Source organism: Bison bison, unplaced genomic scaffold (genome assembly GCF_000754665.1).
Source record: "Bison bison bison isolate TAMUID 2011002044 unplaced genomic scaffold, Bison_UMD1.0 scf7180017864324, whole genome shotgun sequence".
NCBI classification, from domain to species: domain Eukaryota; kingdom Metazoa; phylum Chordata; class Mammalia; order Artiodactyla; family Bovidae; genus Bison; species Bison bison.
In genome coordinates, this window is record NW_011494896.1 from 4987243 (window position 1) to 5007604 (window position 20362).

Consider the following 20362-nt stretch of genomic DNA (forward strand, 5'->3'; position numbering starts at 1 on the left):
TGCTCTGACCATCCGGCGCTGCAGGCCTGCCCTCATTGTGTGTTTGGCGGGAACCTGAAAACGCCAGATGGGAGATGGGTAAGAGGACAGAGGAAGACAGTTGGGCTCATTAAAGCATGGCCATGTGGTGCTCTCTGGAGATGCTGGATGTCAGAACTGATTGCTCAAATTTTGCCATCCAGTTTAAGTTCTCAGTATTTTGGTCAGTGACCAAACCAGGGCGGAGGGGATTATTTCTGCTTAAACAATCTAATTAATTGCTTGCCTCTTGAGTGTGAGAGAAGTATGTCAGTCCTTCTCATCATGAGTCAGTCTTTCCACACAGGTGACCCACCAATTCCTTAGGTAAAGATCTATGGTTCTTAACATCATGTATTTCTGCCCAAGGAGTCTCACTTAGTAGAACAGTACATAGATTCCTACCAAGGAAAAAAGTCAGGAAATGGTCAGCAAGTTTTTTTCAGAAACACTGGTTGTTTGGGCAAGTCACTTCAACTCTCTGAGCCTTAGGTGTCACATCCAGGTCAAGAACCAGTAAGCCTCTTCTATGATTCTTTCATTCATTTACCAACAAAGATTAAGCACCTGCTATCTGCCCAGCTTCATCTTAAACCCTGGATTATTTTGCCGATTATAGATAAGATAGGTAAGGTGGTTAGCGTGCATCTAATACTTTTGTGCTTATTCAAATGATATACATTTTCCTTTCTCCAAATTTTGAGCTTTTGATGCTCAGAAAAGCACAGTATTATGTAGGGACCTATCTCTCAGCCCTAACTGATCTTGGCAATAAACTGTCCACATGCATCCCAAGAAGCACTAGGAGAGAGGACAGGGCTGAGGCAAGTGAGGAAAAAAGATAAGCCACACCCCTTGCTACCCAGAAGAAAAGATTTGCAGAGACCCCCAAGAAGCCATTAGTGTGGGCCTCTGGGATGGAAAAACACAACTAGGATTGAGGATGCAATAAATGTGAAAAGACTGCTGAGGAGAGAAATCAATCCAGTGTTCGTGCTGTCAGATTGCAAACAGACATCTAGCTAACCTGAATTTCAGTGCTAAAAGCAAATTTATTCTGAGTTTTGAGGCCAGCCTGTCAAAACAGGTATTATGTCAGTGACTCAATGCTTGAATTTGGTTATGGTTTATTTAATTCAGGACAATCGGGATTTGGGATGCAGAGAAGGAGGATGGTTATCATTTGTGAGAAAGTAGGCCCTGCCTCCAAAGAAGGCAATGGCACCCCACTCCAGTACTGTTGCCTGGAAAATCCCATGGATGGAAGAGCCTGGTAGGCTTCAGTCCATGGGGTCTCTAAGAGTCAGACACGACTGAGCGACTTCACTTTCACTTTCCACTTTCATGCAAAGGAAATGGCAACCCACTCCAGTGTTCTTGCCTGGAGAATCCCATGGACGGAGAAGACTGGTAGGCTGCAGTCCATGGGGTCGCACAGAGTCGGACATGACTGAAGCGACTTAGCAGCAGCAGCAGCAGCAGGCCCTGACTCCTAAGGAACTATATTGCTTATGAATTGTGGGTGACCCTCTACAGTCTCTCACTGGGTAAGGGCAGTGTAGAAGGTCCTTAAGTACTGTTTCCCAAGCAGAATGCATGTGGTCAGACACCGTTTCTACCATTTTCTAATTTACGAAGCTTTGAGTCTTAGCTTTTCCAGCCATAAAATGGGACTGAGAATACCACACTTGGTTATTGTTAGGGCCAAATGAACGATGTAAATATGAAGGCCTTTTTCATTAATAATAATATGTTAAAATTTCAGTTACCACTTATATCATCATCTTTATTATTCATGAAACTTCCAACCCAAGTAGAAATCAGAGCTTTCTGATTTCCTTCTTGAGTGAACCAAAATCTGCCACTCCTACAATAAGGCTTTAATTTTTTCTTTTTTTTAACTTTTTTTTGTTGCTTGTTTGAAGATCAGTAATAAACCATATCACACGTTAGGTGTGTTTGTGTGTGTGTCTCTGTCTGTCTGCCTGTTCATCTGACTTAGTCTCAGCAACTCGTTGTAAGTGATGACCCACTAAGGTGGCCTAGTAGAAACATTTCTGAAGGAACGTGGAAGGCATGAACTTAGAAACCAAGGGGGAAATGTTAGAATGCTCTGTCTAAGCAATTCTTAGAAGAGAATATTGAGTTCAGCCTCATTTATGTTTGGGGCCCATGTGAGCTCTCTCACTTTATGCAGAATTTATAGACTAATCAAGTAACCAGGTACTCTCTGTGTGTCATTCTGGCATCCCCTGATGGACTGGTGTTTCCCATAAGTAGGCTAGGAAAAGGTCGGGGCTGTAACAGCAATTTCAGAAGGGCCCAAAGAGATGAATACCAATTAGCATTTGCACTTGGATTAAAACTGAGAAAAGCTGAAGAAGCTCAGAGCAGACATTTTCACAGTGAGCATCTTTGCACTTTGCTACTTACCTATGTGAAGTCTTCCTTGCTCTCCTCTCAACTGTTGTATGTTGGGCCCAGGTCGAAACTCTCGGTGGAACATACTGCTTTAATATCTGAGGTTAGATTTGAAGAATTTTGCTCATCTGTTTCCACTCAAATATTCTACTCTCATACCAAAATAAATATATTCTGAAACTCCATTCTGTAACTATAGAAACCCTGATCTTCAATGTGTTTCAGCTGGAAACACAAAATAACTCTCAAAGAGAAGTATGTTGTTAATTATTGATCTATGAATAGCTTAGATTTCATAAACCCTTAACGTTTCTGTAGATTCAGGGGTTTTTCCTCTCTTTTTTTCTTTCCCCATTTTTGAAATTAGACCTAGCCACATGGCAAAACTAATACAATTTTGTAAAGTTTAAAAATAAAATAAAATTTTAAAAAAAAGAGTAATAGAAATTGGACCTAGCCACATTTAAATAGAGTGATGCTAAAATTGCTAAACAATGTAATTAATATTAATTTAGTTCAGCTGTTAAAATTTACTGAGGCCTTGCTGTAATACTCTGAGTCATATGTGGACTTGCCCTCAAGGAACAGAGCCTTTTATGTGCAACTCAAAAATAAACAGCACAGAAGGAAACAAGAGATAACAGCAACGAAGACAAACAGACAAGTGTTGTGGGGCTTGGAGGACAGAACAATCATGTCTAATTAGAGAGGCTCAAAAAAAAAAATCGGAGAAATATTTAGCTTCTCGTTTCAACTCCATCTTCCAAATAGACACAAGACCTGCCAACTTTATTTTATTAATGTTTCTCAAACTCTTCCCTCTCCTCCACTTCATTATCACTCCTCATCATTTCTTGCCTGGATTATGGCAATAGCTTCTTAATAGGCTTCCTGCTTCCCACTGTTCCTTCCCTCCTCCAACCCATCATCCTCCTCCCTCAGAGTCACTTATTTAAAATACTAGTCTAGTCTATCGTTTCTTGGCTTTATAGGCTCTAATAAGTCGCGAGGACTCCCCAAGGGAAAGCCCATGTCCTTAATATAGGGATCCCCTCTATATTATAAAGGAGGCCCCGCCAGCTCCCCAGCCTCATGTCCCTGTGCTCTAGGTACTCTGTATCAGAATCTTCCTGCAATCTTTAGCTTGATTATAACTTCAGGTCATGGTATATGTTGTTCCTCCCTTCTGTCTGGGAGATTCTCCTTGAACTTTTCCCACTGACAAGCTCTCTCTCACCATTTAAGTCTCACAGAAATGTACTCCTTCTCCAAGAAGCCTTCCCCATTGCTTTCCACTCCTTATCGCCCTCCAATGAGATAGATAGATGTGCCCACTCACCTTGCTATCAGCAGTCTTATTGTGCAGTAGTATCTGTCTTTTTATGCCTCTGTCCCCTCCAAGAAGACATTACTATGCCTTCACTGAAGTCATGCTTTTTAATTTTTTCCCCCAACACCTTACTTGATACAGGATAGGCTTTCAATAAGTGCTTGATGAACGAATGAAGGTAAAATAACAAAAACTGCAGAGATGGTAGCAGAAGGACACTGGGCAAAGGAAAAGTTCAAGATGATAACATATTTGGTTTGAGGTAAAAGTAAACACCCCAGCTTTCTTAAAGAGAAGGAAAGGAAAAGGACGCAAACAGAAAAGGACATTAGGAGAGGAGAGTTTACTTCGCCTCCACTTTAGGGGTTCGTGTCTCTGGACTGTGATTTCTTGCAGTAGATTCTGATTGATTCAGGCATTTAAATAGCAAATATTAGGTTTGTATTCCTTCCAAATATGTGACGATTTAGTACATGTAACACAAAAATTGCAACGGATGTGTTAGCAGCTTAGAGATGTTATACAAAGACTTCTTATACTAACAAAGAAATAGAAATATTTTAAAACATTTTATTTTATCTGAAGGATAAGAAGAGGTATTCTTCATTGGATAAGGAATTTAAAATCATAAATGCCTTGCCATGTGATAGACTCTTTATTTTCCATTTTCCTTAGGGTGGAAAGAAAGGAACGTGCCCGATTGAAGACAGTGAAGTTTAATGCAAAACCTGGAGTGATTGATTCAAAAGGGGTAGGTACAAAATAATTGAAACATTAAGTTCTCTAGGTTGCCATGGATTTAACTAAAATTAGCATGTAAGCTTTCAGTAACAGACAGATTATGGAGCTACAAGACAGTGGATCACTGTTAAAAATGTTTTGCTAAAAGCCATGACGTGATTTCTGATGAAATAGATCTATAATAAATATACTAAATATCGGGGGTAAAGCTGCTAGTGATCAGCAGAAATGATGTATTATAAAGGTGATATAATGACTGTAGTGAAGAAGAAAAAAGATAGTTTGGGTATTTTTATTTCTCTAACTTTTTTCTTTAAAAAAAAAAAAAAAACATTTTCAAAGGCTAGATTCTATAAAAGATGCCTGCTCATCATAAGATATATCTAATCCTTTACACATTATAAATCAGGACAGTGGTCATGGAAATATACAGATGGATCATCTAAGTGAATACATGGATTGTTGTGACAGACATAGAAAAGAAGAAAATTAACAAATGAAATTTAGGGTTATGCAACCATCACCATAGTCAACTTTAGAATATTTCCTCACCCCACAAAGAAACCCGGCAGCAGTCACTCCCCTCTCCCCAGCCCTCTGACCTAGCCCTAGGGGACCACTGATCTACTCTGTCTCCACAGGTTCGCCTGTTCTGTATAGGTCATACAAGTGGCGTTACGTACTGTGTGGTCTTCTGTGACTGCTTCTTTAACTTTACATAAGGTTCTCAAAGTGCCTCTATGTTGTAGCCTATAGAAGCACTTCTTTTCTTTTCATTGCCCAACAATATTCCATTGTATGGATATACTCATCTAAATGTATCCATGAAGCAGTTGGTGGAAATTTGTGTTGTTTCCACTTCAGGGCAATTATGAATAATGGCTGCTATCAACATTTGTGTATGGATTTTTATATAGAAATATACTCTTACTTCCATTGGGCATGTACTTAGGAGTGGAATTCCTGGGTCATATGATAACTCTGTGTTTAACATTCTGGGGAACTGCCAGACTGTTTCCAAGGCGACTGTAACATTCCGCATTCTCACCGTCAGTGTTTGAGGGTTCCAGTTTCTCTCCATCCTTGCCAGCACTTGTTATTCTATGTCTTTCTGCTTATAGTCCTCCTGTTTGGTGTGAAGTGGTATCTCATTGTGGTTGTGGTTTTTTATTTCCCTAATTACCATTGGTATTAAACATCTTTTCATGTGCTTATTGACCAGTTATATATCTTCTTTGGAGAAGTGTCTTTTCAGGTCCTTTGCTCATTTTTAAAATGACATTCCTTTGTTGTTGCTGAGCTGTAGAAGTTCTTTGAATATTCCAAATATTAATCTCTTATTAAATATACATTTTCCAAATATTTTCTCCCATTCTATGAGTTGTCTCCCTTCAGAATGTCTTTTGGTGTACAAAATTTTTTGATTTTGATAGAGTTCAATTTACCTATTTTTTCTTTTGCTACTTTCTTTGGTATTAGATCTAAAAAACCAAGGCCATGAAGACGTCCATATTTTCTTCTGAGTCTTATACTTTTAGCTGTTACATTTAGGTTGATCCACTTTGCATCAGTTATTGTGTATGATATGAAGTAGGATTGTAATTTCATTCTTTTGCACATGAATTGTTTTCTTAGTTTTATTTTTTGATAGTTCATTGCAAGTATATAGAAATGTAATTATTGTGTATATCAACCTTATACCTTGCTACCTTGCTGAATCCATTTATTAATTGTAATAGCTTTTTGGTGGATTCCTCAGGATTTTCTATCTACAAGGTCATATTATATGTAAAAAGAGAGTTTTACTTCTTTTTTTTAAATCTAGGTGACTTTTATTTCTTTATGATAACTGATTGCCTTGGCTAGAACTTCCTGTATAGTTTGTATGAAAGTAGCTAACTGTTCTGTTCCTGACCTTAAGGGGAAAGCATTTAATCTTTCCTGTTGTATGATGTAAGTTGTGGGTTGTAAAGTTTTTGTTAATCTATTTTTAAGTGATAATACAAGAATCATATTGCTGTGTTGTAAAATACCTTTCCCCACCTTCTGCTTTCCCATTCTCTTTCTCTTCATATCCTTTCCTTTACTTTGCTGTCCTAACATTTTTGACTTGTGAGCATCACGCAGAACCACAAATTTAGGTCAACATTTGTCACCATGAAAGCAAAAAGAAAAGCTATCATTTCTCAGGACTTTTGAGCCCTAAACCACAACACTGCCCTTTGTATTTTTAAGCAGAAGTTTCACTGGGCAGCCTAGTCATTGACATAATGATTTTCATTCCCCTAATACATTCTGGTGAAAGGGAATTTATTTAAACATGATGTCATTCTAAAAAATAGTGAGGGAATATGTCATCATGCATGGAAATCTTTCAAACAAATACTGTCTCCATACAAAGGGGTAAGGTTTTTCAGTGATTCTTGGTGAGAATTTTAGGATAGATTTCCTGTTTGGTTCATATATATAGTTGGGTATATATCAAAGAATTTTCATTGAATACCTACCATGTGCCAGACACAGGATTAGAACTTGTGAAAGATACAAAGGTAGCACAGGCCCTTCCCCTTAAGAGCTTATAACATCAGTGAGAGCCCAGATGCCTTTTTAATAAGGATAAAACTTGTGTGTTGTGTTTTTTTAATCATACTGTTGAATATGATTAGGTACGAGCCAACGAATAGAATATAAACCCTAGGACTTGAGTGGCTGTTGAAGGAGAAGCAGTGATCACGTGGAAAGGGAAACCCTGAACTGAAAGTCATGAGAATCAGGTACCTGAGTTCTGGTGTCAGTTTATTACTGAGTCATCACTGCTCTTTGGACGTCATTAGCAAAGTAGCGGCTTTGAACTATATCAGGGATGTCAAAGAAGTTTCACCTCCTATGTACACTGATGAATTGATGTCTCTAACTAGAAAATGTGTTGAAAATGATTCTGAGGCCATATATGATCTCAGCACCTAACACACTATTGGGAATTGTTCTCTGCTTGAGATCCCTGGATTCAGTGATTTTTAAGGTGCCTTCCAGCAGTAATTCTCCATGAGCCTATTAATTAAGAAACAATAAACCACAGTTTTCCAAGTCCCCACAAAAATAGTACATCAATGAGAAGATTCTCATCCTGAAGTAGAACATAAAGGACAATAAGAGAAAGATAAGACAATTAAGACTGAAGAAAGGACAGACCCACTCTCCAATGGAGAGTTAAGAAAGTCAGGAGATGCCACTCACTTTGAGCCTTGGACAAAAACTACAGAAATTAGTCATTGTTACAGAGGCCTCAGTCTTGAAACCCAGGGGTAAATGCAGCATAAACTGAAAAGGAAAACTATTTGAAATGAGGAAGAGGATGGGATATTTAAGTAACATTATCATTAGTTGGTATCGACAGAACATTGTGAATTGTTGGGGATTCAGAGTGAAAGCCATGGGGACTTCTCTGGCAGTCCAGTGGTTGGGACTCCACGCTTCCAATGCAAGAGGCACGTGTTTGATACCTGGTGGGCTAACTAAGAACCCACATGCCATATGGTGTGGCCAAAGCATTTTTTAAAAAAGTTTTTTAAACAGAGTGAAAGCTGTGGCCACTGCCCTGGAGGATCTTAGAATCAATTAGTATGTGTAAAATGGGCTGTGACAAGAGCCTTATTAATAGTGTGTACAAGAGCTATGGGGATTTGACTTCATGGATGTGGGAATGACTAGAGAGCACTTCATAAAAGAAGAACTTAGAGTGTTTGAGTTACTTTTCCTCAATTATGAATAGAGGAATTATGAATATAGGAATTATGAATGAATAATTAAACATTCATTAATGTTTGAAAATTGAGTTCTACAAAACATTAGGTACTAGGCTAGGTGCCTCGTGGGGCAGCCGGATGATTAAAAAGACAAAGTCTTTCCTACTTCAGAGCTCACAGAAAAGATATATAAGCAAGCAAACAATGGCAACACAATATCACTGATGATCCCTGTGTGTGTGTGTGTGTGTGTATGTGTGCACGCGCACACGCTCAGTCGCTTAGTTGTGTCCTACTCTTTGCAGGCCCATGGACTGTAGCCCACCAGGCTCCTCTGTCCATGGGATTTTCCAGGCAAGAATACTGGAGTGGGTTGCCACTTCCTCCTCCAGAGGATCTTCCCAACCCAGAGAACTCCTGTCTCTTGCTTTTCCTGCATTAGCAGGTGGATTCTTTACCACTATTGCCACCTGGGAAGCCCAAATTTAGCGAATCAATCTCTGTTTTAAATACCAGGAGATTGTGCCTCAGGAAGATTAACTAATTTACCTAAGATCACACAGTAAGTACAAAAGTCAGGTTTAAATTCAATTTAGTTTGACAGTAGAACATTTGCCTTTCTCATTTCTTCATACTATCCTTTCTTTTCTTGAAAGTCAGAAGAAGGAGAGAGCCACTAATTATGACTTGGATAAGGGAGAAGGCTATAAAGAGAAGGTACTATTTGAGTGAGATTTTGAAGTTTGAGTAAGAGTTTACCACACATAGGAAATAGCACGAACATGAAGGTGGAAAGTGTAGGCATTTTGGAGTAAGACCTTGCAGATCAGAGACTCCAGATGGATGGTGAGGATGGTGTGATGGGAGTTTTGGCTAGTGGGGCTGACCAGGAAGATCTGGAAGGTTGGGAAGTTTGTGTGGAAAGTCTGGCTATGAGCTTTGAAGCTTACTGAGTTTGGAGAGTATCCATGAGGAAATCTGAGGCTCTCCATTCCTAAATGCCCATTTGCTACAAATGAAATACCACGTGTCTTCATGAGGTCTGTGTCTACACATGGAAAAACAAGAGGACCATTGTGACGGTAATCCAGATAATTCCAGCTTACCCATAACCGGGCTCAAAGTGGCCATCAGTTTGAATAGATCTGCTTGAGAACCACCTCAGTTCCCCAGATCTCAGTGCACCCAAGCTTTCCTGAGAATGTCAGTTAAATTTCTAATGCATCTCTGTTCAAACTAGCCTCTGGTGAAAACTTAATCACCACCTTAATTTCTTTCACTGTTCTAACTTTTTATTAATTTTCTAGTCAGCCATTCTGTTATTTACTGAGACATTTAGTCTTCAGAATCAAGCTCTTTTTACATTGAAAAGTCAGTGGTATTTAGTGATTTATGCTGTTTTGTTTAATTTTTATTTTAAAATCTCAATAATTTAAGGAAGGAAAATACATGTCTGAAAGAATATAAAAGAATTATTATTAACACTCTTACTAAATATCAGCAATGTGCAATTATAAGGGTCCTCTTTGCATTGTAAATCCTTTCTAAAATAAGATAGGCTACAAATAAATGACTAGTCCTTTATCCACTGGCAGGTATGAAACAGAAGTTAGAGATGTCTGTTATTCGAAGTGTCAATAGTAGGAGTACCATTGTAAAAACCTAGACAACTTACATCTATATCTCTTAATCACCACAGCAAAACTTGAAGGGACATCATTTATTCCCTTTATAGATTTCAAGAAACTGAGGCTTGGTGAGGTGAAGAAATCTGAACTCATGTCTAATTGATTCCAAAATCCTTAATCCATTTACTATAGCATAACTCTCTCCCTTATTAAGACCATGTCACACTTGTGCATTTTAAGCAAAATGAAGAAATAAATTGAATTGGGTTTAGCTTTGTCAAAAACTAATTTGGACAAAAACTTAAATTCTGAAAGGCGAAAGCTGATTTCTCGATGAAGTGCATCTTTGTGTATGAGAACTCTTCCAAAGGGAGCGTGGAGTCCGCACACTTTTCTCTGTTGTGGTCTACCAGAGTAAAATGAAGTCTTAGAAAACATGTTTATTCAGTTATTTAATAAACCTTTATTAGGTGCCTATATGGGCTTCCCAGGTGGCTCAGTGATAAAGAATCTGCCTGCCAATGCAGGAGATATGAGTTTGTTCCCTGGATTGGGAAGATACCCTGGAGAAGGAAACAGCAACCCACCACAGTATTCTTGCCTGGGAAATCCCATGGACAGAGGAGCCTGGCCGGTTACAGTCCACGGAGTTGCGATGAGTCAGGCATGACTCAGCAGCTAAACAACAACAACAAAGGTATTGTTGCCTATACAGGGCAGCTTTCTGGGCGGCGTGGACCAAGATGAGTTAGTCAGGTCGCTGCCCGAAAGGAGCAGGGCTACTGGGGAAGAGAATGGGTCCCCCCAGAGAGGAAGTAATTCATACCAAACAGGAGGGGTGGGAAACTTGCTCTGAAGTTCAGGCTCCTCTGAACTTGATTCTGGCTTGGAAGCTGGAGGAATTTGAATTGGGGAGCCTTGAAGGATTAGTAAAGTTTTCAAGGGATGGGCAGTGGCAGAGGAATAGGATACAGGACACATAGGAAGTAGAACATGGTTGCTTCCATTGCAGGAAGCAGTTAGTGAAGAATGAAAGGCCTCAGAACTGCAGAGTGACTCAAGTCAGTTATAGTGCCTTATATTTTCCAGGAAACTTGTACTTCATCCTGTAGACAGTGAAGAATTTTAATGGTTGTGACCAGACCCAACCTAGTGATTTTCTCTGATTTTCCACCCTTAATGTACCTAAACTGCTGCCCAAACATCACTCCCACGCGGACCTCCAAACTTACTCATCTTTGGGCCCCTAGCACAATGTCTACCAGACACATACTGGCTTCTCCTTCCACCCTGTTTAGAGGAAAGGTAAGTGAATGATCAAAAGTAGGTTTCCAAGAGATCAGTCTGTGAACCATGGGAATGACAGATTGGAGGGGAGAGAGACCAGCGGTGGGAAATATTGAGATAACTAAAGCAGTATTCTGGGTGTGAGATTCTGAAAATCTGAATGTAAAACAGTGAAGAAAAGAAAGGAGAAGAGTGTGGCTGAAGAGATTGAAGAGGACCATCATCCTTGGACATCTGACCTAATATTCTGTGTCCTTTTCTAAAGCCTTGAGCTCCTTTTCAGAGGGGATGTTGACTGGGAGAGATGAGTTGTTGTTGTTGTTATTCAGTCTCTAAGTCATGTTGACTCTTTGTGACCCCATGGACTGCAGCACACCAGGCTTCCCTGTTCATCACTATGTCCCAGAGTTTGCTCAAGCTCATGGCCACTGTGTCGATGATGCCATCCAACCATATTCTCCTCTGTTGCCCCTTCTCCTGCCCTCAATCTTTCCCAGCATCAGAGCTTTTTCCAGTGAGTCCTTCCAATGAATATGTAGGGTTGATTTCCTTAAGGATTGACTGGTTTGATCTCCTTGCAGTCCAAGGGACTCTCAAGAGTCTTCTCCAGAATCATAGTTCGAAATATTGGGTAGAGAGGGGTAAAGATGGAACTATTGGTGACAGAATCCTGGCAATCTCCCTGAATCAAACTGGAGCTGGCATTAAGAAGTTTAAGTTCTGTTTCATACCCTCTTGGAAATTTCCATACAGTCATTGGGTCCTAATATGTCATTTACAGATGAAGAAACTAAGAATCATTTTTCTGGAGCACACAGAGTTAGTAGCAGAGCCTGCCATCAAATCGTGTATCAGAAAAGTGACCTGACAGTGTTTTGTCAGCAATGTAGGAATTATGTTTGTTTCACCAGGATGAGTTATGAGGATTGCTTTTGTAGCAGCTTCAAAGTGATATTTTGAGTTTCAAGGGAAAAGTCATTTCTACTCTCGAAAAATGGGGAAACTCCTTAATAGAGATAGCTTTTGGATGGCCAGAGCCCAGGGAAGAGCTCAGATGTCCAGAGTGACCTAGGGATTCAGAGAGGTGGGGTGAAAGGAGAAGCATACCGCCTCATACTTGCTTTTGGGAAGGCGACATTTCCCCTCAAAGTTCATAGACTCAATACCGGCTGCCCCTCGAGTTGTTCATTATCACTCCCCTCCTCCAGGCCCTCTGTCAGTTTCCTGGTTGGACTTCTTGGCACTGGTCTTCCTCCTCTGATTCTTTCCCTGTACTGCATGCAGGGTGGTTTAACCAGGCTAACATTTTTATGTAAAGAACAAAACAGGGTTGTGTCCAAGAAATTCTGCCATCTCACCAGACCAGCCCAGTCTGGGAAGAGATGCCAACTCCCTACATTTTCCTCTGAATGTGATCATCACATTTGTCCAGACCTTGAGCTCCCGTGTCCACTGAGAGCCATGTGATTCTCTGATTAAAGATACACAAATGGCTTTTCTGCAGGTGGCTCTCAGAGGGGCCTACAGTCGAGTTTCATTCTCTGATATATGTAAGGAGAGTCCCTCTCTCAACCTTGAAGCTGAACTCAATGAACATTTTTTAGTGAATAAATACACATGCTTTTACTTATTGCCCATAGGGTATTTATTTGTCAAGTTATTAATGAGGAAACTACTAGTGTGGGGAATGGGATGGAGAATAAGTCATGTTCCTTATATGCCCTTGGGTCACCTCCCTCCTAGCTCCAAAAACTACCATTGTTCAACCAACCAAGTTAATCTACAACCTTATGTTACCAAATTTAGTATAATTTACAACTGATAAAATCTGTCCACTACACATGTATGCATATTCATTTTTACAATATGTTTTAGTTTGTTCAGTTCTTTTACCTTAATTATATTTTTAAAACACTTTGGTTTTGTATATGTTGACTCTTGAATATGTTTGATCAACCTCATCCCCAGGAGGAAAAAGGTACAAAAGTTGTAAATCTTTCAAAATACTTTGAAATCCAATGTTATTTTCCCTGCCTGATTATATTAGGCTAACACTTTCACTTCAGGAATGTTGGAAGGAATATGGTAAATTGAAATATAATAAATTCACTTGCTCATGGCATTTTCTCCTCTCTGATGATTTCAGTTTTCAGTGTTTTAGGCTTTAGTTTAACAGATATTTGTTGAGGCTATACTGGGTGCCACGTACCAATTTAGGCAATGAAAGTACACCATGAGTAGGACAGGGTTCTAGCCTGTAGGAATCAAAATATTCTGCAGGTGCTCAGTCGCCTCAGTTGTGTCTGACTGCAACCCCACGGATTGTAGCCTGCCAGGCTCCTCTGTCCATGGGATTTTCCAGGCAAGAATACTGGAGTGGGTTGCCATGCCCTCCTCCAGGGGACCTTCCCCACCCAGGGATCTAACCCGCATCTCCTGCGGCTACTGCATGGGCGTGAATACCACTGAGCCACCTGAGAAGCCCTATATTCTGCAGAGATAAACATGTAAGCACATGACAAATAGAATCTTCTAAGCTCTGAATGGGAAGTGAGGTCAAGCTACTATTTGAACTCAGATCTGGAATACTTAAGCCTCTCTTGAAGTGCGCAGGCAAGTTCTCAGTGGAGATAATGCCCCAACTGAGCCTTGAAGGATCAATAGAATCTAGTGTAAAAGGATAGAAAAACTCATGGAAGCTGAGGGGAAGGCATCTAAAGACAGGAGGCAGCCCATTGTGTGCAGGGAAGCCAAAGAAGCTTTGTGTGACAAATACAGGAGCTTAAGCACAAAGTTACAGTTGTCAGCCAGGAAGTCCAAGAGGAAGTCGGGACTCAGATCTAACCCAGAGGGCAGTGGAGAGGCTTTGGAGGATTTTAGAAAGGTTAGATTAGAACTTTAGCAGGTCACTCAATTTATTTTGGAATAAATTTCCAAAAGGAGGCAACCCTAGACAGTTGGAGTCTGTTTTAATAATGGGTGAGATGGAGACAGCCTGAACTAGAACCACAGAGTAGCAACAGAAAGGAAAGAAGAGACCAGGAAATATTTAGCAGAAAAAAAGCCTAGGGCACCTACATCAGCATCAGCTGAGACTTAAAAATGGATGCCAAACCTCAAACCCAGCCCTGTGGACTCAGAATCTCTAGGGATAGAAGTTTCTAGTCTACAGGAACTTGAATAGAATTTGTATCCTATTGTTGTGTGAAAATGTATAAATCTTAATTATGTTGAATTGGTTCATGGTGCTTTTCAGGTCTACTATATCCTTCTACTTCTCTGTATATTCAGTTAATTTTTGAGAGTTTTATGTTGAAACTCCAACTAAAAATCTTAGTTTATCTACTTAAAAAATAATTGTAATAGAGTGAAACTCCATGTAACTTTATTCTGTATTTTCCAAGTCTTGTGTAAATGTGTTATCATACTTTTGAAATGTAAAAAATAAAAAAGAATCTCTAGGGATGGAGAGTCAGGAAAATTGCTTTTTACCAAACTCCTGGGAAAATTCCATAGACTTGCTAAAATTTGAGATACACAGGTGTAGGGAAATGGTTTGGTATCACACAGAATAGTCAGTTTCTATCAGAGTTATCGTAATATATCTAAGCTTCAATCACCAGATATATAAAAATAGAAATCATATTAAAAGAAATAATATATGTTAAGTACCTAGAAATATTAGTCAGTCTCCCTCCCGGCCATGCATACACACACCGTGCTGTGTACAGAAAGGAAGGGAGAGTTGGCACAACCTTGCCCTACACCTGTTGGCACAGGGGTGTTTTTTGACTGTGTGCTTGCTGACTTTATATTGGGCAGAAAGGTGGAGTTGGCAGCAGACTGTCCTCTACTCCTGTCCCTGCCATTGGCTGAAAATCAGGATTGTTTCTGAGTTCTCTACCATATTGTATAATTACCTGTGGAAAATTTTAGAACAGACTCGATCAGTGCTTGTTGCATTGGAGAACTGCCACGTTCTATTCAGTACACCAATTACTCTGAACACCCATAGACTGCCTTATGTTCTTCTAGTTTCTTTTTATAGGCTTTGCTCATTTGCTCCATAGAAAAATTCTTAACATGCCCATCTCACAGATGAGATAACTGAAGTTTAGAAAGGGTAAACAACTTACCTAAGCTCACAGAGCTAGTAAATGGCAGCATTGGGCCTTGTGTGATGATGTATTACATAAGCAGAATAGAATAATTGATTCCTCAAGGCATTTTAGTGAAAGTAAAAGTCACTCCATCGTGTCTGGCTTTTTGCGACTCCATGGACTATACATACAATCCATGGAATTCTCCAGGCCAGAATACTGAAGTGGGTAAAGACTTTCCCTTCTCAAGGGGATCTTCCCAACCCAGGGTCTGAATCCAGGTCTCCCACACTGCAGACAGATTCTTTACCAGCTGAGCCACCATGGAAGACCAAGAATACTGGAGTGGGTAGCCTATCCCTTCTCCAGCAGATCTTCCCACCCCAAGAATCAAACTGGGGTCACCTGCATTGCAGGCGGATTGTTTACCAGCTGAGCTACCAGGGAAGCCCCAAAGCATTTTTATGTATGAACGAATTCTAGATGTTATTAGCATAGCTAATTCTATCTATTTAATTATTGATGCTAAGGCTAAAGAAATATAAATAAGAGATGTATAATTTGTGGTTATATAAATAACAAGTACAGTTTCATCAGATGAAAACACTAAGCTTTTGTTCAATTTTCTTCCTGCTATTAATTCTGAAAATTTGGCTCGAAACCATTTCTGCTTGGTGGGGGGGGGGTATTCATGAATCAATTCTAATTCACTGCAGGGTTTCCTTTAACCTGACTCTTTAAGGTAAAAACCCAGAGTCACATCTTAGAGCTTGTATGTTTCACCATGCAAAACCTTTTAACTCTCCAAAAACTAAAACATCAATACTGAAAGATAAAGATGTGGAAGCTACTGTACAGTCATCTGACTTCCTCACTGTAGTAATTACAGCCAGAATCTCAGCAAGCAAAAATAATATATCTTGTCTCTTTTCAACTGTATACTATGTTTATATGTGGGTAGAAAGTCTTTTTCTTAATGGCAGATCACGTAATGTCTGAAAAGTTTCAACAGCAGCTTCCAGTATGTTCCTAATATTCATTTTAAAATACCTAATTACTTTGCCCTTTTATTTAAGAAATAGTCACTGAACTTAGGCTGTCTTGGATTGTGTTCTTAGCTATGTGGTCTGGATCCAGTAGCTTCTCCTTCTGAGACTTTGACTTTTTAGCTATAATAAAATCTAGAAAGTCGATTGCAGGTTCCTTGAAGGCAGGGAATATGATTTATTTAAGGCTTAAATAGTTCATGACTCTTAAGCAATAAGTAGTGAACAGTGAGAATAAAGAGGGTGATATATTGGGAGAAATGGTATATGAATTAGAAGATACAGCCTACATGTTTTTATTGTAGTTTGTACATGGAGAACTGAACAACTTATTTTTGCTTTTAAAGAAAAGTTCTCTTAATCTGAGTGTTATTTCCTTCATTTCAATAAATAGGTTTTAATTATCCCTTATGTACAGGAAACTGCTTTGACCACTCAGTTGGGGACACAGGTAAAGTAGGGCCCCACCTCTGTCATCCCAGAACTTACTTTCTAGAACACAGACACATACACACACACACAACAATATAGCATAAGGTGAAAAAGTTTAGTAAGAGATGGAAAGAGCCTTAATGGAGATTCAAAGGAAAAGGAGGACCAATCTGAGTGTAAACAATTAAGAAATGGTTCCAAGAAAAGGTAGCATTTTAGATGCTGAGTAAGATTTCAGCAACTGTAGAATAAGTGTTGGCTTCCTTCATAGCTCAGTTAGTAAAGAATCCACCTGCAGTGTAGGAGACCTGGATTTGATCCCTGGTTTGGGAAGATCCCTTGGAGAAGGGATAGGCTACCCGCTCCAGTATTCTTGGGCTTCCCTTGTGGCTCAGCTCGTAAAGAATCCACCTGCAATGCAGGAGACCTGGATTCAATCCCTGGTTTGGGAAGATCCCTTGGAGAAGGGAAAGGCTACCCACTCCAGTATTCTGGCCTGGAGAATTTCATGGACTATATTCCATGGGGTTGCAAAGAGTCGGACACAACGGAGCGACTTTCACTTTCAGAATAAGTGTGGTTTTTACATTTATGAAATAGTAGAAGCAAAAGTAAAGTAGTGAAGGATATGTGACAACCAACTCTATGTTTGATTGGATCATAGACTACAGACAGTGGAGCAGTGGGGGAGTAAGGTTGGAAATGTAGTTGGACCCCCAGATTAGAGGGCATTCCTTTAAAAATTTCAAGGAGGCTGTTCTTCAGGCTCTGGGACACCTTTAAAGGCTATTTGGACAGAATAGTGACAGGATTTGTTTGTGAATAAAGACATTGACTCATTGCCTGGGGGATGAGTGGTGGGTACCTGGAAGGAGAGAATAGAATCACGGGGCACCTTGGGGGAGGTTGCTGGAAGGACTCAGGTCACAGAGGCCTCACACTGACAGAAGGTCACAGATGGCAACAGTGGTTAGCAGAGAATGTTGAAACTGTCATCTGTGAACATATGGAGGATCCCAAATGAGTTACTGATTGGTGGAGACAGGGGTAAAGGCAAATCATGCAAAGTAACTGTGCCCACGAGGATGACAGTGGAAGGGAACATGAACTTGGGGGAATGGAGACTAGAAATTTAACTCATGTATATGCTTTTAGGCCCAGCTTCAAGCCAACATCTCCCTACACCCCACCTCAACACGGTAGCCTTCCCTTCCAACACAAATCTTTGGCACAAACAATTGCTATTGTGCCGTTAGAAATCAGCAGTTTATGCATGATACCGAAATAACCACTTAATTGAGCTGAAAACCAACCCAGGGCAGATTCAATAAAACTGTCACTAAAATAAACTTTTTGGAAAAAAAATGAAACCAATTTTAGACTGATTGCCAGGTTAAAAGCAGAAAGGTGTTGTAATAAATCTGCTCCTCTGGGATTAAGAAATCCTTCATGAAGCATTTTTTTCCACATACCAAATAATTACAGGTCTTCCCAGGTGGCGCAGTGATAAAGAAAATGCCTGCCAATGTGGGAGACACAGAATCGATCTCTGGGTTGAGAAGATCCCGTGGAGGAGGAAATGGCAACCCACTCCAATATACTTTCTTGGAAAATCCCATGAACAGAGGAGCCTGGCATGCTACAGTCCATGGGGTTGCAAAGAGTCAGACATGACTGAGCACACACAAGCATACACACACAAATAATTACAAATATATTCCTTAAGTCTAGACTTTTATCCTGGAGGCATTTGTTACGATGATGATTTTATTATTTGCTCTTACAAAAATGTTACCTTCTCAAGGTAAGAAAATAAAACAACAATTGGGTATAAAGAGAAAAGCAAACAAAACAAACAACCCCCCTCCCCCGAAAAAAACTCTCTTTCTTCACTTAATTCTACTATGAAAGTTCTACTTTCCATATGTAAAAATTAATATCCATAATAGTCCTGAAAACAAATCATAATAATAGCTATAGCAACAGAGGATAAATGAAAGAGAAGAAAACTAAATTGATATTTTTTACACTGAATCATGTTATATAAATATTTTGTCATGCTTTTTGCCCAAATAATAAATGCATTTGAGGTTTTGTTTTTTTTTTTTTTAAGAAATTCTTCATGGATGAAAGTAAAAGTGTTAGTCGCTCAGTTGTGTCTAACTCTTTGCGACCCCATGGCCTGTGGCCCACTAGGTTCCCCATGGGATTTCTCAGGCAAGAATACTGGAGTGGGTTGCCTTTCCCTTTTCCAGGAGATCTTCCCGATCCAGGGATCAAACCCAGATCTCCAGTATTACAGGGGATTCTTTACCGTCTGAGCTGCCAGGGAAGCCCTCTTCATGGATACTAGTAGTAAATCTTCATATTTGCAGAATCTTTGATACGTTATTCATGTCATAGATAAGGAGACAGGATTAAGTGACGTGTCTATAGTCACACAGCCTCCAAAGTGCTATCCTTTGGAGGCACATGAAGATCATTTCAGTTATTTAGAAAAGGTTTACAAGGTGTCTTTCATATCCCCACTGTGCTAGGGTTTGGAGGAAACAAAGATGCATGAGCCTTTGTTTGCTCTTGGCAAACATCATCTGGGAAGGACTGGGGTTTCCCTGAAAATATATAGTTCTCTGTAAAATGGGCTAGTCAGAGGGGTCTAGTAAACTTGCTTCATTAAGATGTCAGATAAACAAACAAAAAGAGACAGAGTATGAAGACTGTTTATTCAAATAAAAATTACACTTTAAGAAAAATCTATGTGTAGCCCACTTGTTATCTATCATAATGTAATAAGTGCCATGAATCTCCCACTTACCTTGAAGGTATGAAACAATGAAAAGCATACCATGGCCGAAGATTATGATCTATCAAATTCTGTGCACTTGGGGTCCATTAAGAGTAAAGGGAGACTTATTTAAAGCATGTGTTCACAATGTGTGTAAACATTCACTTTGTGCACTGCTGACCGCTCAAGAATAGCAAGTATTATTAAAATTAAATATTAACTGGCAAAAAAAAAAAGTAAAGGGAGAAAAGTTCCTCTTTCCATGAAGCAAAGGTGTTTGGTATACATAGGCACCCATGAGGAAGCTCAGGGAAGCACCCTCTATTTGTTGGTAGTGATAAGATGTAAAGCAAACTGTTACCATTCATTTACTGAGTTCTGGGCAATTTGGCTGACCCAGCTACCAAGTGAGAGCTTTCTCAAATTTATTGCAAGCACTTGTCAGTCTGAGTTAGAGCCTACCTCACTTGAAAAGAAGCAAAAAGCTTGCAGAGTGCTGTTTGCCTTTCATGTTTTGACAACTTCATGAATATTTGTAAAGATTTTGTTACCACTTGTTGAAACTAGTGTTCAGGCATTTTTGATGTGAATGGTTGTTCTTGGAAGGCCCTGAGAAGCCACCATTTCTCTCTATAATTGGCTTGTACTCACCTGTCACGAAGAATTAACGCCTTAATGAATGTGGAGCACGTGTCTGACGTGAATGATAGCGCCTGTCACTCCTCGTTTGTGGAGACTGTTCTGTGAACACCTCCCATGCCCACAGGCCGTTGTGGAGGTGACATGCTGGGACACAAGCCCAGATTACAGTCAGAAAATAAGTACATG

General features: G+C 39.8%; 1 protein-coding gene across 5 annotated transcripts in view; it reads left to right on the top strand.

Annotated features, from left to right (window-relative positions):
• The window catches only part of DLG2 (discs, large homolog 2 (Drosophila)), a 2340373-nt gene that overhangs the window by 2267687 nt on the left and 52324 nt on the right, over window positions 1-20362 (top strand). For all 5 annotated transcript variants that reach the window (XM_010853191.1, XM_010853193.1, XM_010853192.1 and 2 more), the window contains one exon: window positions 4445-4520. In XM_010853191.1, coding sequence (XP_010851493.1) covers window positions 4445-4520 — 76 coding nt within the window. The remainder of the gene's footprint in view (window positions 1-4444; window positions 4521-20362) is intronic.